The sequence below is a fragment of the Canis lupus genome, chromosome 27 (assembly GCF_011100685.1).
Source record: "Canis lupus familiaris isolate Mischka breed German Shepherd chromosome 27, alternate assembly UU_Cfam_GSD_1.0, whole genome shotgun sequence".
Classification (NCBI taxonomy): Eukaryota; Metazoa; Chordata; class Mammalia; order Carnivora; family Canidae; genus Canis; species Canis lupus.
In genome coordinates, this window is record NC_049248.1 from 41,481,836 (window position 1) to 41,507,679 (window position 25,844).

Genomic DNA, 25,844 nt, shown 5'->3' on the forward strand with positions numbered 1-25,844 from the left:
TTAAATTATTTCTTATACTGCTCATTTATGTGCTTACTACAAAAAAGAAACCCCCCAAGTTTTTCTAGTGTATTATTTTTAAAATTATTCCAGAAGGGTATGCTTGGTGCATGCAAGAATCTGTTAGACCAAAGATAGGGAAGGTAAACACTTTGAAGGGAGAATAACATAGGCAAAAAGGATAGAGCAGTTGAAAAGCTGAGTGGTGACAAATTCCTGGAGCCAAGAGACCAGTGATTGATGTTCAGGGCCTTCTGGGGTGTGAGCAGGAACTAGTGACCACCCACCCCACCTTGCTCTGGCGTAGGACCCCCCAAGAGACTGAGTCCTAGCAGTAAAGATGAGTGGAAATAGACTCACCCTTGTAGGAATTGCAACTTAGTTTTAAATTATTTCAGTACCTGAAATTGGTTTGAGGTAATATAGGTGCAAAGCAAATAGATCCTCTCTGGAAATCCTCACAGATTACTTTCATTATCAGTTTTTAAAAATAGATTGTTTAGTACACAATAAAAATAATTAGAAACATGAGGAGATGTAACAATAAGAATATGGAATATTGTCTCTAACATTAGACAATAGAACAGATACACAGGAGACCTAAATATTGGAGTCACCAGATTTAAAATAACTATTCTTAAAAGATTCAAGGAAATAAAGACAGCATGGAGAAATTCAGTAGACAACTGGCAAACTACTTTGTAATGCATATTTTAGATCTGAAAAATACAGTAATTGAAACTATGGACTCAGTGTCTGGTTTTAAAAAACAGATTGGTATTATCTGAGAAGAATCAGTGAACTGTAGCATAAGTTAGAAGAAACTAAATCATGCATAGAAAGTCAAAATATGAGGACATACAGAAGAGACGGTGAAAGACTTAGAGGCCTACAGAGATTAGTTATGTCATATGTATAATGGGAACTGCAGAAGAAAGAGCATAAGGAAGAGTATTTGAGGAGATATTGTTGATAACTTTCCAAAATTCATGAAAACCGTCAAGCCACAGATTCAAGAAGTATCAATCACAAGCAGAATACATCATAGTAAACATCATAGGAACATCATAGTAAAATTTCTAGGAAACAAAGACAAAATCTTAAAAGCAGCCAGAGGAAAAAAAATACACAGTTTTAAAAAGATCACAATCAAACCTAGAGATAACTTCTCAAATAGGAACAATAGAAGTCAGAGGACAGTGGGATGATATCTTTAAAGGTCTGAATTAAAATAACTGCCAGTCTGCAATTCTACACATGTCATATACAGTGAAAATATCCTTCTAGAATGAAGTGGAAATAAACAGGTGTTTTTTTTTTTTTTTAAAAGATTTTATTTATTTATTCATGGGAGACAGAGAGAGAGAGAGAGAGAGGCAGAGACACAGGCAGAGGGAGAAGCAGGCTACCATGCAGGGAGCCCGACATGGGACTCAATCCCGGGTCTCCAGGATCACGCCCTGGGCTGAAGGTGGCGCTAAACTGCTGAGCTTCCCCGGGCTGCCCAGAAATAGTTTTAAAAAACAGCAAAAAAACACAAAAATAAAACCAAAAAGATGTCACCATTGGAACCCCACTGAAAAAATCCTGAAGATATTCTGAATACAGAAGAAAGATGACCCAGTTGGAAGGTTGGAGATGGAACAAGGCATGAATAGCAAAGCAAACCACAAATACATGGCCAAGTCTAAATGAATATTGATTATATAAGACAATAAGAAAGTTTTATTAGGATTTTAAAACACATAGAGAATTATGGGGTGCCTGGGCAGCTCTGTCGATTGAGCGTCCCAACTCTTTGTTTTGGCTGAGTTCATGATCTCATGGATTGTGAGATTGAACCCCATGTCGGGCTCCCTGTTCAGCAGAGAGTCTATATGAAGATTTTCTCTCTCTGCCCTTCCCCCAACTCATTCACTCTCTCAAATCTTAAAAAACAAAACAAAACAAAAATACACAGAATTAACTTCAAAGTAGTCATGGCCTATAAATTAGGAGAGGTATATGCTTCCTTGCTTTATCAAGGAAGAGAGTAAAACTGCCAATTAATAGTATAATTCTGCAAGTCACAAATAGATGTTATAATCTCCAGGGAAGCTATTAAATTAAAAGACTGGTCACTGCATACTGCAGCATGGATAAACCTTAAGAACATTATGCTAAGTGAAATAAGCCAGTCATAAAAATACGTATAATACATGATCCCATTTATATAAGGTATCTTCAATAGTTAAAGTCACAGAAAGTAGAATGGTGATTGTTAGGAGTTTGGGGGTTATGGAGTATAATGAGTTATGGGGAGTTGTTGCTGAATAGATACAGAGATGTAGTTTTGTAAGATGAAAAAGTTCTGGAGATTAGTTGTATAATAAGATGAATATACTTAACACTACTGAACTTATGTTCTTAGAAATGGTTAAGATGGTAAGTTTTATGCTGTGCTTTTTTTAACCAGAATTTTAAAAAAGAGACTAAACAAAAGAAAACTGTTCTGAATGTGGATATATTAATATTCAGCCAGAGTAGACTTTAAGGCAAAAAAGCATCATTAGGGATGAAGGAGGGGCACCTCGTAATGATAAATCATTTAATTTAACAAAAAATAATTCTAATAACAGATTTACATTTCTTGAAGTTTTTATTTGTTTATTAGAGACAAAAAAAGCACAAACGAGGGGAGGAGCAAAAAGGGAGGGAGGAGCAGACTTTCCATCCAGCAGGGAGCCCAGTGTGGGGCTCCATCCCAGGACACTGAGATCATGACCTGAGCCAAAGGCAGACACTTTACCAACTGAGCCACCCAGGTGCCCCTCTAATAACATTTAAAACAAAAATTGGCAGAATTAAAAGGAGAAATACGTAATTATAGTAAGAGATTTTAACACAGATCTCTCTAACTGAAAAAACAAAGATGTGGGATTAATAAGGATATAAAAGTGAATTTATACCACTTTTAGAGAATTAAAATCATTCAGATTATTATTTGGTCACAGTGCATTTAAGCTTGCTATCCAAAAGTTAATTAGAAAATCTCCAAATATTTGAGTATTTAAGAAATATACATTTGAATAATAGATCAAAAAAATTAAACAGAAATTAGGAAATATTTTAAATAGAATAATAGAGATTTATGCATAAAAACTTGTGTGCAGCTAAAACCATGTTTAGAGGGATTTTTTTTTAAATTTTTATTTATTTATGATAGTCACACAGAGAGAGAGAGAGAGAGGCAGAGACACAGGCAGAGGGAGAAACAGGCTCCATGCACTGGGAGCCCGACGTGGGATTCAATCCCTGGTCTCCAGGATCGCGCCCTGGGCCAAAGGCAGGCGCCAAACCACTGCACCACCCAGGGATCCCTAGAGGGATTTTTTATTTCTTTTTTAGCTTTACATGTATATATTAGAAAAGAAGATAGGCTATAGATAAGTGAACTAAGTTCTAAGGAAATTAGGAAAAGGCTAGAAAATTCAATCTCTTCAAATATGTAGAAGGAAATAAAATCATTCTTGAATAATGGGATTCCAATATTTATGATTTTTTCCCCTTTTCCTTGCTTTATTGTAGTTGTTAGATCTCCAGTTGTCTAGAGGTAATGAAGCAAAAGAGTTAATTATGTGAGGTGATGAATGTGTTAATTGTTTTGGTCTTGGTCATTATTCCAACAGTAGCTATGTATATCAGCTTATCACATTGTGCAGTTTAAATGTATATATTTTTCAATTTTTTCTCAATAAGGTTAGGAGGGAAAAAAGTAACAAAGCAAGCATTTTTGTCTTCTCATCTCAAAGGAAAAGGGCTTAGCATTCACCATTACGCTGATGTTTACTATATGATTTTTGTGGATACCCTATATAGAAAGGCCACAGAATGTAACCTTTTCGAATTAGTGACTTTAACAATGTTGCTAGATATAAAATTATTCTACAAAAATCAGTTCACACCTACTTATACCAGCAATAAGTCATTAGAAAATGAAATTTAAAAACGGGATATTTACAATTGTGTCAAAAGTATAACATAGAAAGAAATTCAATGAAAGATATGTCAGATGGAAATGTAGACGGATGAAACAGCCCAGAAACAGAGCTATTCATCTGTGGAGATTTTATTTTCCTAAAAGGTGGTACTGCAGAGCTTTGAGGAAAAGGTGATCTTTTTTCACTTAATTCTGAGATATTTGGAAATCCATATGGAAAAAATGTAACTGTTCCTTTACTTCATACCTCTGAAGCAATTTACGGTTTAGATTATAGACCTAAATGTGAACGGTAAAACAATAAAGCTTATGAAGGATAATTTAGAAGAATATCTTTAAGACCTCAAAGAAGGAAGGATTCTTTCCTTTTTAAACCTTTTTCCTTAATAGGGTTTTTTAAATGTCTTAATGGAGTTTGTTTTTTAAAGCAGTTTTAGGTTTACAGCAAAGTTGAGGAGAGGTATAGATTTCCTGTATACCTCCTACCCCCACAGATACATAACCTCCCCTGTGATCCATATCATTCACCAGAGTGACACATTTGTTACCGTGGGTAAACCTACATTGACACATTATTATCACCCAAAGTCTGTAGTTTACATTAGGATTCTTTCTTGGTGGTGTACATTTTTTGGATTTGGACAAATGTATAATGACATGTATTTGCTATTATAGTATCATACAGAGTAGTTTCACTCCCCTAAAAATCCTCTGTTCTCTACTTATTAATCATTCATTCCACTTAACCCCTGGCAACTACTGACCCTTTTATTATTGCTATAATTTTCCTTTTCCAGAAAGTTATATAGCTGGAATCATACAGTATGTAGCCTTTTCACATTCACTTATTTCAATTAGTAATAAGCAATTAAATTTCCTCCATGTCTTTTCATGGCTTGTAAACAAATTTCTTTTTAGCATTAAATAACATTCCATTGTATGGATGTACAATAGTTAATCCATTTACCTACTGAAGGACGTCTTGGTTGCTTCTAATTTTTGGCAATTATAAATAGAGTTGATATAAACATCCATATGCAGGTTTTTGTATGGGTATAAGGTTTCAGCTCCTTTGAGTAAATACCAAAAAGAATGATTGCTAGATTGCATGGTAAGTTTTGTAAGAAACTGCTGAACTGGGGACGCCTGGATGGCTCAGCAGTTGAGCGTCTGCCTTCGGCTCAGGGCACAATCCCAGAGTCTCGGGATCAAGTCCTACATTGGGGTCCCTACAGGGAGCCTGCTTCTCCTTCTGCCTATGTTTCTACCTCTCTCTCCATGTCTCTCATGAATAAATAAATAAAATCTTAAAAACAACAACAACAACAAAAAAAGAAACTGCTGAAGTCTTCCAAAGAGCCTATATGTACCATTTTCCTTTTTTACCAGCAATGAAGGAGAGTTCCTGTTGCTCCACATCCTTGCCAGCATTTGGTGGTGTCAGTGTTCTGGATGTGGGCTATTCTAAGAGATGTGTAGTGGTATCTCGTTGTTTTAAGTTACATTTCCTTGATGCCATGTGAAGCATCTTTTCATATGCTTGTTTGCCGTCTCTATATTCTTCTTTGGGGAGGTGTCTGTGAAGGTCTTAGGCCCATTTTTAAATTGTGTTGTTTCTTATTGTTGAAAATTAAGAGTTCTTTTTATATTTTGAGTAACAGCCCTTTATCAGGTGTCTTTTGCAAATATTTTCTCCTGGTCTGTGCCTTGTCTTTTCATTCTCTTGACAGTGTCTTTTGCAGAGTAGGTAGTTTTAATTTTAATGAAATCCAGCTTATCAATATTCCTTTCATGGGTTATGCCTTTGGTGATGCATCTAAAAAGTCATTGCAAAAATCCAAAGTTATCTAGATTTTCTCCTGTATTATCTTCTAGGGAGTTTTATAGTTTTGTAGTTTACATTTACATCTGTGATCCATTTGGTGTTAATTTTTGTGAAGGACGTAAAGTCTATACTTAGATTCATTTTTTTTTGCATGTGAATGTCTGGTTGTTCTAGCACCATTGTTGTAAAGACTTTCTTACATCAGTTGTATTGCCTTTGTTCCTTTGTCAAAGATCAGTTGCCTTATATCTGTCAGTCTATTTCTGGGCTTTCTATTCTGTTCTACTGATTTTTTTGGTCTATTTTTTTCACCAGGACTACACTGCCTTGAATATTGTAGTTTTATAATATGTCTTGAATTCATGTAGTGTCAGTTCTTCAGCATTGTTCTCCTTCAGTGTTGTGTTGGCTATTCTGTGTCTTTTCCCTCTCCATATACATTTTAGAACCACTTTGTTGATAACCAAAAATAAGTTGCTAGAATTTTGATTGGGATTGCATTTATTCTGTAGACCCAAGTTGGGAGGAACTGACATCCTGACAATATTGAGCCTTCCTATCTGCAAACATAGACTGCCTCTCCATTTATTCAATGCTTTAATTTTTTCCCTCACGGTTTTATAGTTTTAAAGGTCTTATGTATACTTTGTTAGATTTATATATAAGTATTTCATTTTGTAGGATGCTAATATAAATAGTATTGTTTTTCATTTCAAATTCAAAACACTTCTTCATTGTTTTTATATGGGAAAATGACTGACTTTTGTATATTAGCCTTGTATCCTGCAACCTTGCTATATAAACACTTAAAAGATCCAGGAGTTTTTAATAACATTAATTTTTAAAAATTTGTTACTGAAATTTGTAAGCTTATAAAAAATAGAAAAATACAATGGACTCCCAAATACTCATAACTCAGGTCCAATAATTAACAACACATTGCCAATCATTTTTGGCTATACTTTGATCCACCCCCAGGGGATTATTTTGAAACAAGTTTCTAACATTATCTCAGAGAAAGAGGTTTTTGTTTTTTTTTTTAAGATTTTATCTATTTATTTGAGAGAGAGCATGAGTTGGGGGGCATCAGCAGAGGGAGAGGGAGAAGCAGACTCCCCGCTGACCAGGAAGCCCAATGTGGGACTCAGTCCCAGGACCCCAAGATCATGACCTGAGCCAAAGGCAGACACTCAACCAACTAAGCCACCCAGGCACCATGAGAAAGAGTTTTTAAGTAGACAAAAAAAGCGCTAATCATAAAGGAGAAGAGTGAATGTCAGTGCCTTATTACATTAAAATTAGGAACTTCTGGGATGCCTGGGTGGCTCAGTGGTTGAACATCTGTTTTCAGTTCAGGTCATGATCCTGGGGTCCTAGGATTGAGTCCTGCATCAGGCTCCCTGCAGGGAGCCTGCTTCTCCCTCTGCCTGTGTCCCTTCCTCTTTCTGTGTGTCTCTTATAAATAAATAAATAAAATCTTTTTAAAAAATTTAAGAACTTCTCATCAGAAGGAACAGTTAAGAGAGTTACAAGGAAGTCACAGAATGGGAGAAGAAATTTGTATCATGTTTAAATGATAGAGAACTATTGCAGATCAATAAGAAAAAGACAATTCTCCCTCCAAAAGCTAGGTTAGAGTAGTCATTGTCAGGGAAAAGAATAACAAAATTTATAAACAAATGAAATGAAAATTAGAACAATGAGATACTACTGCTCTTGCACGGGAATGGCTAAAATTAAAAAGATTAATAATATATTAATGAGTGTGAATATATGAAATAATAAAAACTTTCAAAAGCTGCTATTGGGAGTTTAAATTGGTGCAGCTACTTTGAGAAGCTGTTTGACATATGTACTAGAATTGAAGATAAGCATACCCTATGATTTAGTTTTGTTCTTGAGTATTCAACAGAAATGCATTCCCAGGTACATCAGGAGATTTGTACAAGAATATTAAAAACAACATTGTTGGTATTGACCAAAAACTAGAAGCAACCCATTGTCCATCATTTATCTAGCAGACAGCCCAGCTGTTCATCATTTGTCCATCAGTTTTCTAGCAGAATAAATAAATAATGAAATACAGTGAAATATTATTCAAGGTAAATGAACAAACTACATTTACTTGCAAAAATATGCATAAATCTTACAAACACAGTGTTGAAACAACCCATGCACCAGAATAAAATACATGCAGAATCATTACTCTCATAGATAAAAGTAAAACTAAACCATAATATGTAGGTATACCTTCTTCAGTGGTATCAACTATGAAGAAAAGTTTGGAGAATGGTGCCTTTGGTGAGTGGGGAGAGATACTAAGAGAAGGGGGATATGAGGAAGGCATCTGGGGTACTAGATCTTTCTCATATTCCTCAGTTTTATTTCTTAACCTGAGTAGTAGTATTTGAGTGTTTGTTTTGTGATAAATTATCAAGCTGTGATACATTAATCTGTGTGTACACTATAAATATGCTATATTTCACAATAAAATTATTTTTATTTTTTAAAGATTTGTTTTAGCATGAGTGTGAGTGGAGAGGGGGCAGATGGAGAGGAGAGAGAATCTCAAGCAGACTCCATGGTAAGCATGGAGCCTGAAGCAGCGCTAGATCCTACAACTCTGAGATCATTACCTGGGCCAGAATCAAGAGTTGGATGCTTAACTACTGAGCCATCCAGCCACCCCCACAATAAAAAAAAAAAAAAATTTTTTTAAGATATTTTATTAGGAGAGAACAAACTTAGGCAGCCTGGGTGGCTCAGCGGTTTAGCGCTGCCTTCAGCTCAGGGCGTGATCCTAGAGACCTGGGATCAAGTCCTATGTCGGGCTCCCTACATGGAGCCTGCTTCTCCCTCTGCCTGTGTCTCTGCCTGTGTCTCTGCCTCTCTCTCTCTCTGTCTCTCTGTGTCTCTCATGAATAAATAAAAATTTTTAAAAAAAGGATAGACGAACTTAAACAAGTTTATTATTTAGGTAATTTGTGTCTTCATGTATAACACTTAAAAGCTAGTATCCACCTCATGGTAATTGAATGATTATTTGGAAATAGAAATATTTATAATCAAAGTAGATAACTGATCCATAATTTTTCTAGTTTAAGAAAGAAGAAGCAGACAGATTTAATTCTTACTTGCATGAAGGCTAATGAGTAAAGAGTAACAGATTTTGCAGTGCTTTGGTTTTATGAGATGGGGTGGTTTTGTTAGATATAGATCATGCAATTAGGATTGCTTGTTCATTTCTATACTTTGAAGCACAGGGATTGGGATGGGCTGGAAAGGAAAGATTTTTACAGTGCTAGAAGGAACATCCAAAGCAAAAATATTTTACAATGACAAAAGAATATCTCTCAGATCTAAACAAATTAGTTCTCCTACATATGAAATGAAACACAGTGTTTTGGGATCTCTGGGTGGCGCAGCGGTTTGGCGCCTGCCTTTGGCCCAGGTCGCGATCCTGGAGACCCGGGATCGAATCCCACATCGGGCTCCCGGTGCATGGAGCCTGCTTCTGTCTCTGCCTCTCTCTCTCTCTCTCTCTCTGTGACTATCATAAATAAATAAAAAAATTAAAAAAAAAAAAAAAAAGAAACACAGTGTTTTAAAAAATTATTTCCTTTTCCTCGCTCTCCTTTAGATTCTCAGGAATTCTAGCAGCTAGTCTGTACTGAGCTTAGTAATTGAAGATTTATTTGACTTTTTAACTATCTTAGTTCTTAAATGCTTTAATTACATTGACTCATTGGAACTAAGTTTCTTTCCTAAGATAGCTGGTTAGAATTCTTGAGAATCTAAAAGACAGTGAGGAGTAGGAACTAATTTTTTTTTTTTAATGGTACATTCAGTTCACCTAATCCATGTTAAGCCAAGCCCAGAACTATGGCATATACTGTATAACATCCAGGAGTTAACAATCTCATTAAACAGAGAAATTTCATTTAAATCTAAAAATGAGGGTTTGACTTAAGAGAGACAGAAAATAGACCCTTGGTAGCTAAAATTATATTTTTCTTTAGACTTAAGTGACCAGCTCACACAGGCATTTTATACGACTTGATTCATTTGCAGACTGATTTTCTGGTTTTCTGATTATCCAGATTCCTTCTCTTTTTTTCTCCTGTTTTTACTGGCTGTCCATGTTTTAACCACATCACAATTTATTATTTTTCTTTAAAGATTTTATTTATTTTAGAGAGAGAGCACGAATGGGAGGGGCAGAGAAAGATGGAGAGAGAGAAGCAGACTCAAGCAGACTCCATGCTGAGTATGGAACCTGATGTGGGGCTTGATCCTAGGACTCTGAGACCATGACCTGAGCCAAAACTAAGAGTCAGACACCCAACTCGCTGTGCCACCCAGGTGCCCCACAATTTATTTTTTCCTTTCCCCTAAAGCAAGGAGAGATTAGCAAGTAGAAACATAAAACTCATGACAGTATTTCTCACTACTTGGAAATAAAGATTTAACTAAATATTTAATTTTTATTCTACTTTAGCGCCCCATTCCATTAAAGAGTTTGCAAATTGGGTGTAAATAGATACCAAAATAATCATCATGTGGCTTCATAATTTTTTAAGTAACTATTTAAATTCGTGTAATCTCTGGAACTACATAAAATATTTTGTGAATAAGGCATTACTCAGAGATGATCTAGAATCAGCAAAGGATGTGTGGTGATCTTAGTAATTGAAGATTTGTGTTCTTCCTTTAAAAAAAAATCATAGTTCTCAAATGCTTTAATTTGTTTAATTTGCAAAATTGATTTTTTTTTTCCTGGAAAAGCTAGTAGAATTCTTGAGAATCTCAAGGACAATAAGGAGTAGGAAAGAATTTTTTTTTAATTTTTTTTTTTTTTTTAATTTATGATAGTCACAGAGAGAGAGAGAGAGGCAGAGACATAGGCAGAGGGAGAAGCAGGCTCCATGCACTGGGAGCCTGATGTGGGATTCGATCCTGGGTCTCCAGGATTGCGCCCTGGGCCAAAGGCAGGCGCCAAACCACTGCGCCACCCAGGGATCCCGGAAAGAATTTTTTTAAAGCTATGTGTTTCATTTCATATGTGGGAGAACTAATTCCAAACTAATGGAAGGTGGCATGGAGACAGAAGAGATTGGGCATTAAAATCAGTATCATTGCCTCCTGGCTATTCTCAAGAGTACATTACTAAGAAGATTTTTGAAAGGTGGATAAAATTTCCTATCCAGTCACCATTCTTGGAGGAATTTATTATTTGAGCCAGTAAACCTTTTAAACAACAGGACCCCCAAGAATTCTTGGAACTTAAGAAAAAGAAGCTTATTCTGTTACACTTGATGGAAACCTAGGAAAATATATTGGTAAGAGTAAGGTAGGATTCAATTGCTTGTTTGTGTCTTTAATAATAACCCTGACTTTCCAGCAAGCTCCACTTGGAAAAATTAAAACTCATTGTAAAAGTTTGGAAATTTCCCAGTGTAATTGCTTTGTCTTAGAAGAGGCACAACATCCTTCAGAATGTAGTTGAAGCATTCAAAGGAACAAAGAAAAATTTAATCAGCTGTTAAGACTATATGAAAAATGAAGGAAAACAAAAGTCCGTTTTCTTTCATTGAAGACCCACTTAGCAAATTGGTAATTGAAGTGTGGATTTTTCTGAACATGTAAAACATAGTAGTATCTGAGATGCCTAGGAAGGCCAGTTGATAAGACTGTAAGTCTGTATCCTTGCAGTCTACTGAGAAGATTTTTCTGTTTGGCCATCGGCAACCAAGATGGAAATTTCTTAAATAACTTTTAAAGAACTAAATATAAAAAAGTGTTAGCATTTCAGAAGGCTATAACAGTACTAGACATCTTACAAAATGGCATTTTGACATAGTTTTTCTAAATTTCCCATCTAAGGTTTGTTCCCTTTCCAAGTCTGACTCTTCCTTTTTTTTTTTTTAAGATTTTATTTATTTATTCATGAGAGACACACACACACACAGAGGCAGAGACACAGAGGAGAAGCAGGCTCCATGCAGGAAGCCCGATGTGGGACTCGATCCTGAGACTCCAGGATCACACCCCGGGCCGAAGGCAGGCGCCAAACTGCTGAGCCACCCAGGGATCCCTGACTCTTCATTATTCACATATTTTCTTTATCTTTTATATGTCTTTTTTCTTACAAAAACAGTCATAATTCTTCTAAGCTTAGGTGGTAAATTGACAGAAGAGAAAATTGTGACCTAGGGAACTGAAGTTGGTGGCCTCTTCAAAGTTTCAAAGTTGTGAATATACTCTAAGCTTTAGCTAGTCATGTCTATGTCGGTAACTTTATTCTCCTTGCATTCACATTTATATAATATAACCTGTGTCCCATATTTGTCATTAGTGTACATGTAGAAACTGAAATCTACTTGTCATTTTATTTGTGATTTATATGTGAATTATTCTCAAAACTGTCATGAGAAAAAAACAATTTCAAGAGCCTGGTTATTGTCTTTTAGGTGGTTGAGTATTGGCTGTGTTCAGGTTATTTAATTGCTCATGAGATACATTTCCATAAGAATTGACACTTAAATAACCTCTTCTCTTGAGTCTACCTTTTAATTTTTAAGAGGAAGTTGATACAGTTTGAGAAAATATGACAAGTGATCGTAGTCATTGTTAGGTTACATCTAGGTTTTCTTACCTGTGGGTTTATTTGCATTTAATTGGAGGATCTTACTCTATGGCCTCTCTTTGACTATGGTGAAATATGAATAATTTTGTTATCCAGCTTGTTTTATGTTTGTGTAAAGAATATCAGTGTATAATAACAAGAATCTGAGAGCTTTAGAAGAAAGGTGATATACCAAGATACTGTTAAAATAATGGCAACTTGAGAACTAGTTAAGTTTGGTGAGCTCAGCATTAAGGTTGTATAGCATTAAGCTTTTGTCTCTGTCATTGATTCTGCTGTAGGTTTCTTATGTGACTTTGGGTAAGAAATGGTACTGTGACTGATTTTCTCATCAGTGTAAAATTGAGTTAAAGTATTCTGGGGGGATTATAATTCCATATTTCTCTTCACTCGTCAGAAGGGATAGCACAGTAATTTGCCATCTATGTTAATGGAAAAACATATAAACAATCTAAAAATCATAAATTTTTAGTTGTTGAATTCAAAGACACAAATTAAGTAGCTCCTATAAGAATCCATGCCTCGTTGTGAGTCCCCACTATACTCCATTCTGCGATAAGCAACCTGGAATTTGGGGGACAGGCTTTTCCAACAAAGTAGGTAGCCTGCTCATAATCAGATTGAATTCACTTCAGTGCTTTCAACACACACTTACTGTGTGTTCATAATATTAGTTCTGGTAAAAAAAAAAATTATATATATATATAAAATTAGTTCTGGTAAACCTTTTTAGGACCCTGAGTAGTAGAACTTTTAATAATCTCCGCCTGATAGTAGTGCTATTGTGGGGGCTATTATATGTATTTAGTACTGTGCAATTTAATAAACTGATGAACAGTTGCTATCCTATTGAGATGGTTATTTATTTTTGACTGGTCCCCTGCACTAGAATATAAAACTCCTTAAGAGACCAGAAAACATAGATGTCTTATTCACTAGTGTATTCTTAATACCTAACTTGGCTCATGGTAGGTGTTTACCAAATATTTATTGCAGGAATTAATTTGGAATCTCAGCAAGGGATCCTTACATTTTAAAATTTACATTAGAGATCTCTGTGTGGCTCGGTGGTTTAGTGCCTGCCTTTGGGCGTGATCCTGGAGTCCCGGGATCAAGTCCCATGTCGGGCTCCCTGCCTGGAGCCTGCTTCTTCCTCTGCCTGTGTCTCTGCCTCTCTCTCTCTCTGTGTCTCTCATGATAAACAAAATCTTAAAAAAAAATAAAAATAAAAATAAATTTACATTAGAAGAATGCTATTTTCTTAGTATATTTTATAATCAGAAATTTTTTAAAAATTTATTTGTAGTTAAAACTTCTATAAAATTTACCATTTTAGACATTTCTAATTGTACAGTTCACTGGCATTAAGTATAGTCACATTCTGTGTAACTATCACACTATTTGTCTCCACAACTTTTTCACCTTGCCAAATCAAAATTCTAAACAACAACTCACTGTTTCCTCCTTCCCCCAACCCCTATAGTAAAGACCACCCTACTTTCTCTATTAATTTGACAATTCTAGGTATCTCACATGAATAGAATCATATAGTATTTGTCATTTTGTGACTGGCTTATTTTACTTAGCCTAATGTTGTCAAAGTTCATCCATACTGTAGCATTTATTTGTCAGAATTTCCTTCCTTTTTAATGCTGAATAATATTCCATTGTGTGTGTGTGTGTGTGTGTGTGTGTGTGTGTACATTAACATACATTTTCTTTATCCATTAGCCCCTTGATGGACACTTAAGAGTTGTTTCTGTATCTTGGCTATTGTGAATAATGCTGCTGTGAACATAGATATATAAATATTGGTTTAGGTTACTGCTCTTCTTTTGTGTATATACTCAGAAGTGGAATTGCTTAGTCTTATGATAATTCTGTTTACTTATTTAAGGAACCACCATGTAGCTTCTCACAGCAGCTATACCATTTGACATTCCCAAATGGTCAGTGTATGAGAATTCCAATTTCTCTACATGCTTCTCAACCCTTGTTCTCTTTCTCTCTTTCTCGCTTTCTCCCTCTCTCTTTTGTTGATGGTGATTCTGTTAGATATGAGTATAATCAGAACTTTTAACCAAATAAATTATAAAACATTCAGTACAGTATGGTCTTCAGGTAAAATTATAAATTAACACATTTAGACTTTCAAAGTTTAAGATACATGTATTAAAAAGATACATATGCAATTCCAAAGAAGGCTTTTTTTTTTTTTTAGGATTTTATTTATTTATTCACAAGAGACACAAAGAGAGGCAGAGACATAGGCAGAGGGAGAAGCAGGCTCCCTGTGGGGACCCAATGTGGGACTTGAACCCAGGACCCTGGGATCACGACCTGAGTCAAAGGCAGATGCTCAACCACTGAGCCACCCAGGTGCCCGTCAATTCCAAAGAAGACTTACAGATAGATGGCCATCAGGTACATGAAAAGGTGCAAGGAAATGCAGTTGAAACTACAATGAGATAACACCTCACACCTGTTAGAATGGCTATAATCAAAAAGACAAGAAATAACAAGTGTTGGGTTGTTATTGACAACTGGATTGCTCAATCAGTTAAGCATTTGCCCTCGGCTCAGGTCATGATCACAGGGTCCTGAGATTGAGCCCCTTGTTGGGCTCCCTGCTCAGTGGGGAGTCTGCTTCTCTCTCTCCATCTGCCCTTCCTCATGCTCATGCTGTCTCTCTCAAATAAATAAAATCCTACAAGAAAAAAAAAAGAACAAGTGTTGGCTAGGATGTAGAGAGAGGAAATCCTCACATACTATTAGTGGGAATGTAAATTGGTATAGCCACTGTGGAAGACAGTATGGAAGTTCCTTAAGAAATTAAAATTAGACCTACTGCATGATCCAGCAATTCTACTTTTGGGTATTTATCCCACAAAAACAAAAACACTAACTTGAAAAGATATATGCATTGCCATGTTTATTGCAGTATCATTTACGATAGCAAGATATCAAAACAACCGTTAAGTGTCCATAGATGGATGGATAAAGAAAATGTGTATACAAACACATACACAATGGAATATTATTCACCATTAAAAACAAAGGAAATTCTGAGACAGTGGAATATCATGTAGTTATAAAAAGAAGGAAATCTTACCATTTGTAACAATATGGTGGACCTTGAGGGCATTATGCCAAGTGAACGACAGAGAAAGACAAATACCCTATGATCTCACTTACATGTGAAATCTTAAAAAAAAAAAAAAAAAAAAAAAAAAAAAACAAGCTTAGAGATACAGAGAACAGATTGGTGGTTACCAGAGAGGAAAGGGAGTGAAATGGATAAAGGGGGTCAAAAAGTAGACTTCTAGTTATAAAAAAAAAAAAAAAAAGTAAGTCATAGGGATGTAATATACAGAATGGTAGCTCTAGTTAATAATCTGTGTTGCATATTTGCAGGTTGCTAAGAGTGGATCTTAGTTCCTGTTGCAAGAAAAAAATTTTGTAGCTATGTATGTTGACAGATGTTAACTATACTTATTGTGGTGATTATTTCACAGTATGTAAAAATAGCAAACCATTATGTTGTACACCTGAAAATAATATAGTGATTTATATAGAAGTCTATTATACCTCAGTTAAAAAAAAAAAAAAAAAACTTGTTCAAGTTTGGTTTGACACATGGTATTATCAAACTCAGATATTTATGTCATCCTCAATGCCTAAAACAACTTTTGCCTGATTTTTGAAGCCAGCAAAAACAATAACAAAGCCTGCAATATTTGCAAATATGTCAGTGATTTTGTAAATAACATACTTTTCCCAAAATGTTCCTAAATGTGTGCTATTTGAAAGCATTCGAAGAAACTTCTGAGGTGGTTCCTGATAGAGTGAAATAAATGATAAGAAAGTTCAATCTCAAGAATTCCTTGTATCAGGATGCCTTTGTGGCTCAGCAGTTGAGCATCTGCCTTTGGCTCAGGGCATGATCCTGGATTCCTGGGATCAAGTCCCACATCGGGCTCCCTGCATGGAGCCTGCTTCTCCTCCCTCTGCCTGTGTCTCTGCCTCTCTTTTTGTGTCTCTCGTGAATAAATAAATAATCTTTAAAAAAATTAAAAAAAAAAAACCTCCTTGTATCTTTTATGAGTCTTGTGTGAGAGTAGCATTTAACTTTTGTTCTTTAAAAACTCATTCCTGGGACACCTAGGTGGCTCAGTGGTTTAGTGCCTGCCTTCGGCCGGTTGTGATCCTGGAGTCCCCGGATTGAGTCCCACATCAGGCTCCCTGCATGAAGCCTGCTTCTCCCTCTGCCTGGGTCTCTGCCTCTCTCTCTGTGTCTCTCATGAATACATAAATAAAATCTTAAAAAAGAAACAAAAATAAAAACTTATTTCCTGCAGAGTATACATGCTCTTCTATCATAGGCTTGATATCAAAAGTTGAGATCCTGCCTGATTTCCTACCAGTGGAATTAAGTAAATCTTAGGTTTCCTTTGCATGAAAAAAGAAAATTGTTAAATTACTAAATATTGTTGATGGGAATTAAAAATGACTTTGTCTGTAATGCTGAGAGGCACTTAAGCACCAGTTCATTGAAGCGCGGTTTTGAATGTACTTGAGTTGTTGGCTTAAGCTAAAAGAGGCGATGTTAGCTGGTGAGTAGGCAAGTTGAAATGTTGAATTATTGCTTTCCTTTTGTGTGAACTTATGATTTAGAATATAGATATGAAACTGGCATTTGTGCTAATTTCAGGAGGCCGACCTGTATGCACTGCCTCAGTGGTTCTCTTGCTCTCAGGCTCCTAGTTCGGTTTGGCCATTAGGCACACAGCATAGGCAGGAGACCAGAGCCAGGGAGGACAGCGAAGGTACTGGTTTCATTTCCCAATCTTTCCCTGAGGGGAGGTTACCTGTGGGCTTACCTTGTCCTTTGACCAAAAGTCATAGCTATGGTCTTGTGGCCCTCTCCATACCAGATTAAACAGAGATGAAAGAGCCTTGTGTCTCTAGGATCCAGGAATTATTTTCTGCTTACACTTCTTTTGAACCTCAGAGTAGCATGATACATTGCTTATTAGTGGAGGGTACTGCACTATATCTTTTGATTTCTGTACTCCTTACTAGCAATCTTTGAAAACAGTCCCTTTATTAAACCCTCCTTAGATTGCCCAATTTGAGTGCGCAATTTGTTTCCTGCTGGGATCCTGACTGCTTTATGTATTTTTAATCATTATCCTAACTGGTATGTATGTATGCCAGATAAACCTTAATATTACTTATGCTAATTGAGGGGGGCAATAGCTGAAGGTGTTTACAGAACTAACCTTTGTTTTCCTTGTACTTTGTCGAATCTAATATGTTGTTAAAGGGAAAAAAAATGTTAGATGATGTGTTAAAAGCTAGTAATACTAATGCTTCATTTAAATATCCCAAAATAAATACAGACCCCAAAATGCTGTTTTGCTTCCACTTTAAAAGAGGTTGATAAAAAAAAAGAGGTTGATAGTTTGATTCTTTAATAAGATTATTGGCATCCTTTGTATCATCTCATTGCTCATTAGCTTGTCTTTGAGGGAGAGTACTTATAACATCCAAGTTAAATCATTTGTAGCCTATAGTAATTAAGTCGGTTGCTGGGTAGTATTTTGACTATATAGGATCTTCAAAATTGTGTCTTTTCTTAGTTAATAAAGATAATTGAAAGTTAACCATATTATGTAGTCATCTGGAAAACTCAGACTTAAATACTGAGTTTTTCTTAAGTATAACCTAATTTTTAATTTAGATAACAGTCTAAAACTGCCAGTATTATGGAGGTTAAATATAAATTAATTCATGGTTTTATTGGCAATTGGCAAGCATCGTTTCTCTTGGAATGACATTGACTCTATTCATACCCTCTTTTCCACTTTTATTTTATTTTTTTTTTAATTTTTATTTATTTATGATAGTGACACAGAGAGAGAGAGAGGCAGAGACATAGGCAGAGGGAGAAGCAGGCTCCATGCACCGGAAGCCCGACGTGGGATTCGATCCTGGGTCTCCAGGATCGCGCCCTGGGCCAAAGGCAGGCGCTAAACCACTGCGCCACCCAGGGATCCCTCTTTTCCACTTTTTTTTTTTTTTTAATTTATTTATGATAATCACACACAGAGAGAGAGAGGCAGAGACACAGGCAGAGGGAGAAGCAGGCTCCATGCACTGGGAGCCCGACGTGGGATTCGATCCTGGGTCTCCAGGACTGCGCCCCTGGCCAAAGGCAGGCGCCAAACCGCTGCGCCACCCAGGGATCCCTCTTTTCCACTTTTAATACCAAAATGCTCTTAACATTCTACCTTATGAATTACCAGTCTTCTATAGAATCTAGGAAGGATTTGAAAACCCAGGATTAAGCTGTAAGACTCTTTATTATTTTTTTTAATTTAAGTATAGTTGACACACAATGTTAGGTTAGTTTCAGGTGTATATCATTGTGATTTGACAACTGTATACATTATGTTATGCTCACCACATATATAGCTGCCATCTGTCACCAAGCAATATTACAATACCATTGACTATATTCCCGGTGCTGTACTTTTTATCCCTGAAAAGAGGCTTTAATTAAAACACATCTATTATAATAGCAAAAGAATTTGGAAAGTGTACTAGAATATTACTGTATTTTTTATACCCCTATCTTATTCTATTCTAGCTGCCATAACAGACTGAGTAGTTTATAAACAACAGAAATTTATTTCTCGCAGTTTGGAAGCCTCGAAGTCTACGATCAGAGTGCTAGCATAGTTGGGTGAGGGCCTCTTTTGGGTTACAGACTGCTTCTCATTTGTCCTCTTAGGATGGCAGAGGGTGGAGAGCTCTGTGGGGTCTCTCTTATAAGAGCACTAATCTCATCATGAGGACTGCAGTCTCATGACCTATTCACCTCTTAAAAGTTCCACCTGCTAATACGATTATATAACCATAACGCTTAAGGATTTCAACATATGAATTTAGGGACTCCTGGGTAGCTCAACCTTGAGCGGCTGCCTTCTGCTCAAAGCATGATTCCAGGATCCAGGATCGAGTCCCACATCGGGCTCCCTGCAAGGCACCTGCTTCTCCCTCTATGTCTTTGCCTCTCTCTTTCTGTGTCTCTCATGAATAAATAAATCTTTTTAAAAAAAACATGAATTTAGTGGTGGTGTGGGAGGTGGGCACACAAATATTTGGGCAGCCCCGGTGGTGCAGTGGTTTAGCGGCGCCTGCAGCCCAGGGCGTGATCCTGGAGACCCGGGAACGAGTCCCACGTCGGTCTCTCTGTATGGAGCCTGCTTCTCCCTCTGCCTGTGTCTCTGCCTCTCTCTCTCTCTGTCTGTCTCTATGAATAAATAAATAAAATCTTAAAAAAAAAACAAATATTTAAACATAGCGACCTCTTTTCTCAAAATTTGTTCTTTTACTTGCTTTGTTGAAATTCTAACCCCCAAGTATGGTATATTCTCAAGTATGGTGCATGGATCAGCATTGTTGATATACCACTGGAGAATACAAATCTCAGGCCATAAGCCAAATTACTAAATCAGACATGCATTTTAACCTAAGATTCCCCAGATGATAAATATCCACATCAGAATTTGAGAAGCACTCTGTTTCCTGCCATCACATCTCATTAGATTAAAACAAAGCTATCAAGTGTTAGAGCCGAAGTAGTTTATTGATTACATAGTCACAGGTAAATTTGCAGATAACCTTTCTTTATAAGCATAAGAAAGACAAACTCTTCTATAATCAATCGCTTTGCAGTGAGTTTTCCCATATTGTGCTGATAATGTAAGCTCAGATACATTGCTTTGTCAAGCATTATGTTGGGGATGCAAACATGAATGTATTCAGGGATTTTGATAGCCGTAAGAACATGTATGTGGTACAGTCTAGAAAATGGAAATTAGTTTTATGTGTTATTATTAATGGTACAGAAGCTTTTCATATTCACGTTTTCAGATTCATTAATGTTAAATTTTACCTTAGGGAGCTATTTCCTTGCAACATTTTTAAAGAGCCTTTTAAATTAGGATAGTTAACAAAGATATCAAGGATTACTGGACAGTCTAATATAGTTGATGTAATTAGTGTCTTTCTGTAGTTCTTGATGGTTTCTATTAAAATCAAATTTTTCATTTTAACTGAAATGTAGTTATCAGTTATATGTAGAGTAGAATTTACAAAATAGCAACTAAGTTGTTAACTGTTTATGAGAGGAAAGCCGCTGGTATGGTCCTTCCATTTGGGAGATGGATCACATGTTAGTTTTGGATTGTGTTGGACATATTTTTTTCCTTCTTCTTGCAGATACATCAGGATTCATTTTTGACTTGCAGTCCAATACTGTATTGGCCCAGGGAGGAGCTTTTGAGAACATGAAAGAGAAGGTATGACTACTTACTGTGGATAGTAAGCTTGAATGTCACAGTAAAATTTTGTTTATTTATTTATTTATTTATTTATTTAGTCACAGTAAAATTTAGATGCTAATTCAATCAGCAGCTACACAGACTCATTAAGAAAGTGAAATATGATTTTGTTTGCATAACAAATATCATAAGTATTAGTTAATATTATAACAATATATATATGGCTAGTGTGTATCTCATTTGGCAACATTCTTTAAGGAATAATCTGAGTAGGATCTTTCTATTCATTTGGAGAGTTCAGACAACACAAGAAAAGATCTTCCAAGTAACATTTCTGTGGAAGAAAACCAGGTGTTTTTAGTTATATAACCCTTAATGAGTTTTATTGAGAAAAATGTAAAAGCTTTATGTGCTTTCTCTTATTAAGAAAAGTATATTGTTGATTATGGAGTCACAGATATACTATATAGGTTGAATAATGTAAGCACTTTCACATTTTAAGTTACCAGAATCTTACTTTTATCCCTGAATCTGTAAGTTTTGTCTAAAGTCCATTTTATAGTGATCGGTACTAAGTTTTAGGCTCATCTCAAAAATGTATATTATAAAATAGCCCTCTTTGGATTATACATTATATATTTTCCCACTTTGTATGGTTTTAAACCTTGACATTGTTCAGGTAAGCCTGAGACGAAAAAAAGGGTAGAATGATATAAAAGCAAGTGTACTAAAGAAAACTTAGGTTCTAATACAGACTGGGCATATTACTTTGACAAGATACTTCTCTTCATATATAAAAGTACTTCCTTTTCAAGCAGTTTGGCTGACTAAAGAACCTGAAAACATTCCTAGTATAAAATATCTAAAATATATAGAATGAAAAATAATATATGTCATTTAAAATGCATATCATAACAAAAAAGTAAAGGATATCCCTAGGGACCAAAAGTATTAGAGGGCACTAAAAACCAGAGTGGATACACCTGAGCTAGGTAACTCTGATGTGTTTTGCCAGTCTTAATAAAAATGAGTTTTACCACACAGGGCTGTTGAAGCCCAAGGCTTGTCCTGAGTTAGGGCTAAAAGTATTTCACCTTCAGGGAGAGAGTGAACTAGAACAAATCTTCCCACTGGCTTACTGGTATTACATGGTATTACTCTGTACATCAAAAGACAAAAAGAATTGCAAATAAATCTTTAATTGTATTAAATGTTTTATCATTGGTAATATTGTAGTACATTAATATTTTTAATATTACAGAATAAAGCAAATTAGTACAAACTTTCAGTGTACAGAAAAGAGATACGTGTTTAAAATTATATAAGAAAAAGTCTTGGGACGCCTGGGTGGCTCAGCAGTTGAGCATCTACCTTCGGCTTAAGGCGTGATCCTGGGATCCAGGATCAAGTCCCACATCGGGCTCCTTGCAGGTAGCCTGCTTTTCCCTCTGCCTGTGTCTCTGCCTCTCTCTGCCTCTCTCTGTCTCTCTCATGAATAAATAAATAAAATCTTAAAAAGTATTTTAATATTAAATTTGAATTAGAGATGTTATTATGAACTCATGTTGTAAAAAACAAAATCTCCTAGCTCTATCCACTGGAAAAAAAAACCCTAAAAATAATGACTGCCCGGAAACAAACACACACAGCTTTTAGACCTTGGTTTCTAACTATTACTCCCTACCAAAAAAAAAAAAGCCAGGTCTTCTTCACATTGTGCAGTAAGACAAGAAATGAAAATTGTAAAGATTGAGGCATCTCAATCAGTTATGTGTCTGCCTTCGGCTCAGGTCATGGTCCTGGGATTAAGCTCAACATTGGGTGCCCTGCTCAGCGGGCAGTCTCCTTCTCCTTTTCCCTCTGTGTGTTCTCTTTCTCTCTCAAATTAATAAATCTTTTTTAAAAAATTGTAAGGATTAGAAAGGAAGAAAAAAACTTATTTATAGACATTACAATTATTTTCTTTTTTTTTTCAATTATTTTCCTATCTACATAGAAAAACTGGGAAAGCAAGAAATTGTAAGAATTCATCAAGGTTGCTGGATATTAAATTGATATACAAAAGTGAAAATAAAATATGCAATTATTCTCAAATCTCCCAGAACGGATGTGGGTGAGAGGAGAATGGGTTAAATAGTTAAAAGCTATTAAGAGTATACCTAGGGGATCCCTGGGTGGCTCAGCGGTTTGGCGCCTGCCTTTGGTCCAGAGCATGATCCTGGAGTTCCGGGATCGAGTCCCATGTCAGGCTCCCTGCATGGAGCCTGCTTCTCCCTCTGCCTGTGTCTCTGCCTCTCTCTCTCTCTCTCTCTCTCTCTCTCTGCCTATCATGAATAAATACAATCTTTAAAAAAATAAAAGAGTATACCTATCTACGGATGCCTGGGTTGCTCAGTGGTTGAGCATTGAGCATCTTCCTTTGGCTCAAGCTGTGATCCCAGATCTTTTAGACTGAGTCTCTCATCAGGCTCCCTATGGGAAGCCTGCATCCCTTTGTCTATGTCTCTGCCTTTTCTTTGTGTCTCTCATGAATAAATAAATAAAAATCTTTAAGAAAAAAAAAAAGTACACCTATCTTGATGAGCACTAAAAAATGTGTAGAGTTCTTGAGTCGCTATATTATACACCTAAAATTAAAATTAACATTGTATGCTTAAAAAAAAAAAGCCTTAGGAATAAATCCGGCAAAATTGGTATATTTTTTTTAAAAAAGATTTTTAAATTTTATTTTAGAGGGAGAGAGCATGCATGAGCAGAGGGAAGGGCATAGGGAGAGGAAGAGAGAGAACCTCCAGCAGACTCCCTGCTAGGCATGGAGCCTGCTGGGGGGGCTAGATCCCATGTCCTGAGACCATGACCCCATCTGAAATCAAGAGTCCTCCAGGCGCTCCTTGGCATATCTATTATATTTTTTTTAAAGATTTTATTTATTTATTCATAGAGACACAGCTAGAGAGAGAGAGGCAGAGACACAGGCAGAGGGAGAAGCAGGCACCATGCAGGGAGCCTGACGTGGGACTCAATCCCGGGTCTCCAGGATCACACCCTGGGCTGCAGGCAGCACTAAACCGCTGCGCCACCGGGGCTGCCCTTGGCATATCTATTATAAAGAGCAGTTTGATGTTATATAATGCATTTATAAATGCCCTAATATTTGCGAATTCTAGTCGCTATACACAATAGAGACATTCTCTCACTGTTCAATGAAGATGTGATTTTTATTTTCTTTTTTAATTGCTTATAGTGTGGTGAACATTATTTTAGGCACTGAAAATTCAGCAGCAAATAAGCATAGAAATGTTCATTCCAGCATTTTTCATAATAGCCAAACATTGGAAACAATATAAGTGGCCATCGACAGGAGAATGAATAAATTGGCTATATTCATACAATGGAAATGCTGTGTAGCAGTTAAAATAAATAAGATATGCATTTATCAACACACAAAAAAAATCTAAAAAAATGATGTTATGTGAAAAAAGCAAATTGAATATAGTTATGTATGATATGATATTTATGTAAGGCAAGACAATAGTTATATTACCAATGGATATATACATATATCATAAAAATGCAAAAAGGGATCCCTGGGTGGCGCAGCGGTTTGGCGCCTGCCTTTGGCCCAGGGCGCGATCCTGGAGACCCGGGATTGAATCCCACGTCGGGCTCCCGGTGCATGGAGCCTGCTTCTCCCTCTGCCTATGTCTCTGCCTCTCTCTCTCTCTCTCTGTGACTATCATAAATAAATAAAAATTTAAAAAAATAAAAAATAAAAAAAAATAAAAGTGCAAAAACATGTATCAGGATAATACCAAATTCAAGGCAGAAATCTCTGAAGAGGAAGGAGATGGGGGATTCATGAGGACTTCAAGGGGACTTCATTGCCATCTGTTGTGTTAAACTGACTATCATATAGTGAGTGTTCATCATGTTTTGTGTGCCTGAAACAGTTTATAATAAATTATCTTTATAGTGTTATACAATTAAATGTTATGAAGTAAAAAAATTTTAAGTAAAAATGTCTTGAAAAATACTGAAAAATGTAAGTTGTTACTGTTGGTGGTTCATTAAACTTTCTACCTTTCTCCATAGTAGGCTAAGATGAGGAAATATTGATATTAAATTAATACCGATACCTAATTAAACCACATTTTCTTGGAATAACATCTAGCACAGACCTTCTATTTCTAGAAATGTTCTACTTTTCTAAATTTTGAAATTAATTTTTAATGTACTGTTATCACTTGTCTATTAATCATTCCCAGTGAGGTAATTGTATGTACTCTCCCTGACATTAAAGAGTGATACATATCATTTTTTCCGTTACTCTCCGTAATAGGCATCAGTTGCCAACTGATGAACTGATGCTATAATTCAATGACTGTCATCTTTTCCAGATAAATGCAGTACGTGCAATAGTTCCCAATAAGAGCAATAATGAAATCATCCTGGTTTTGCAGCACTTTGATAATTGTGTGGACAAAACAGTACAAGCATTCATGGAAGGTAATCCTAGTTTGTTTTTTTTAATAAGTTTGTTCAAATAGAAGTTGCTTCAGACTTCTATAACATTCATTCAGCAATTCAGTGTTTTATAGATGATATAGCAGACCCGGTGATAACATGGCGTTTTTCTTTAAAGATAACCTCTTTCAACCCTACAAGTAATTCATTCATAAGCTGTATGATATCTTAGAATAAGACACAAACTGAGAAAACTCATCATTTTATTCAAAATGCTATCTATTGGTTTTAAGAACAAATTGTGTGGCTAGTGGTAGAAGGGAGTTGATTGGAATTGGGTTGAATAAGAATTTAAGAAACTCTTAGTGACAAAGCAGTGATCCAGTGGCCCAGCAATAGATAACAAAATCAGGGATTCGGCATTCTCTCCCAGGCCCCTGTACCATTTAGTTTGATTCCTGCAAGTGACTCAAATGTATGGGTGTGAGTTTCCTTACCTAACACAGAAGAATGATGTGTTTAGTCAAGCTTTCAGTATAGAGTTGAGAATTGTTTTATAAACTTCTTTCCACATAACTT

The 25,844-nt window shown here is 36.0% G+C and overlaps 1 protein-coding gene across 2 annotated transcripts in view; it reads left to right on the forward strand.

Moving 5' to 3' along the window:
• Positions 1 to 25,844, forward strand: part of SPATS2 (spermatogenesis associated serine rich 2) — a 139,209-nt gene that overhangs the window by 80,317 nt on the left and 33,048 nt on the right. For both annotated transcript variants that reach the window (XM_038577568.1, XM_038577567.1), the window contains 2 exons: positions 20,740 to 20,819; positions 25,199 to 25,307. In XM_038577568.1, the coding sequence (XP_038433496.1) occupies positions 20,740 to 20,819; positions 25,199 to 25,307 (189 nt within the window). The remainder of the gene's footprint in view (positions 1 to 20,739; positions 20,820 to 25,198; positions 25,308 to 25,844) is intronic.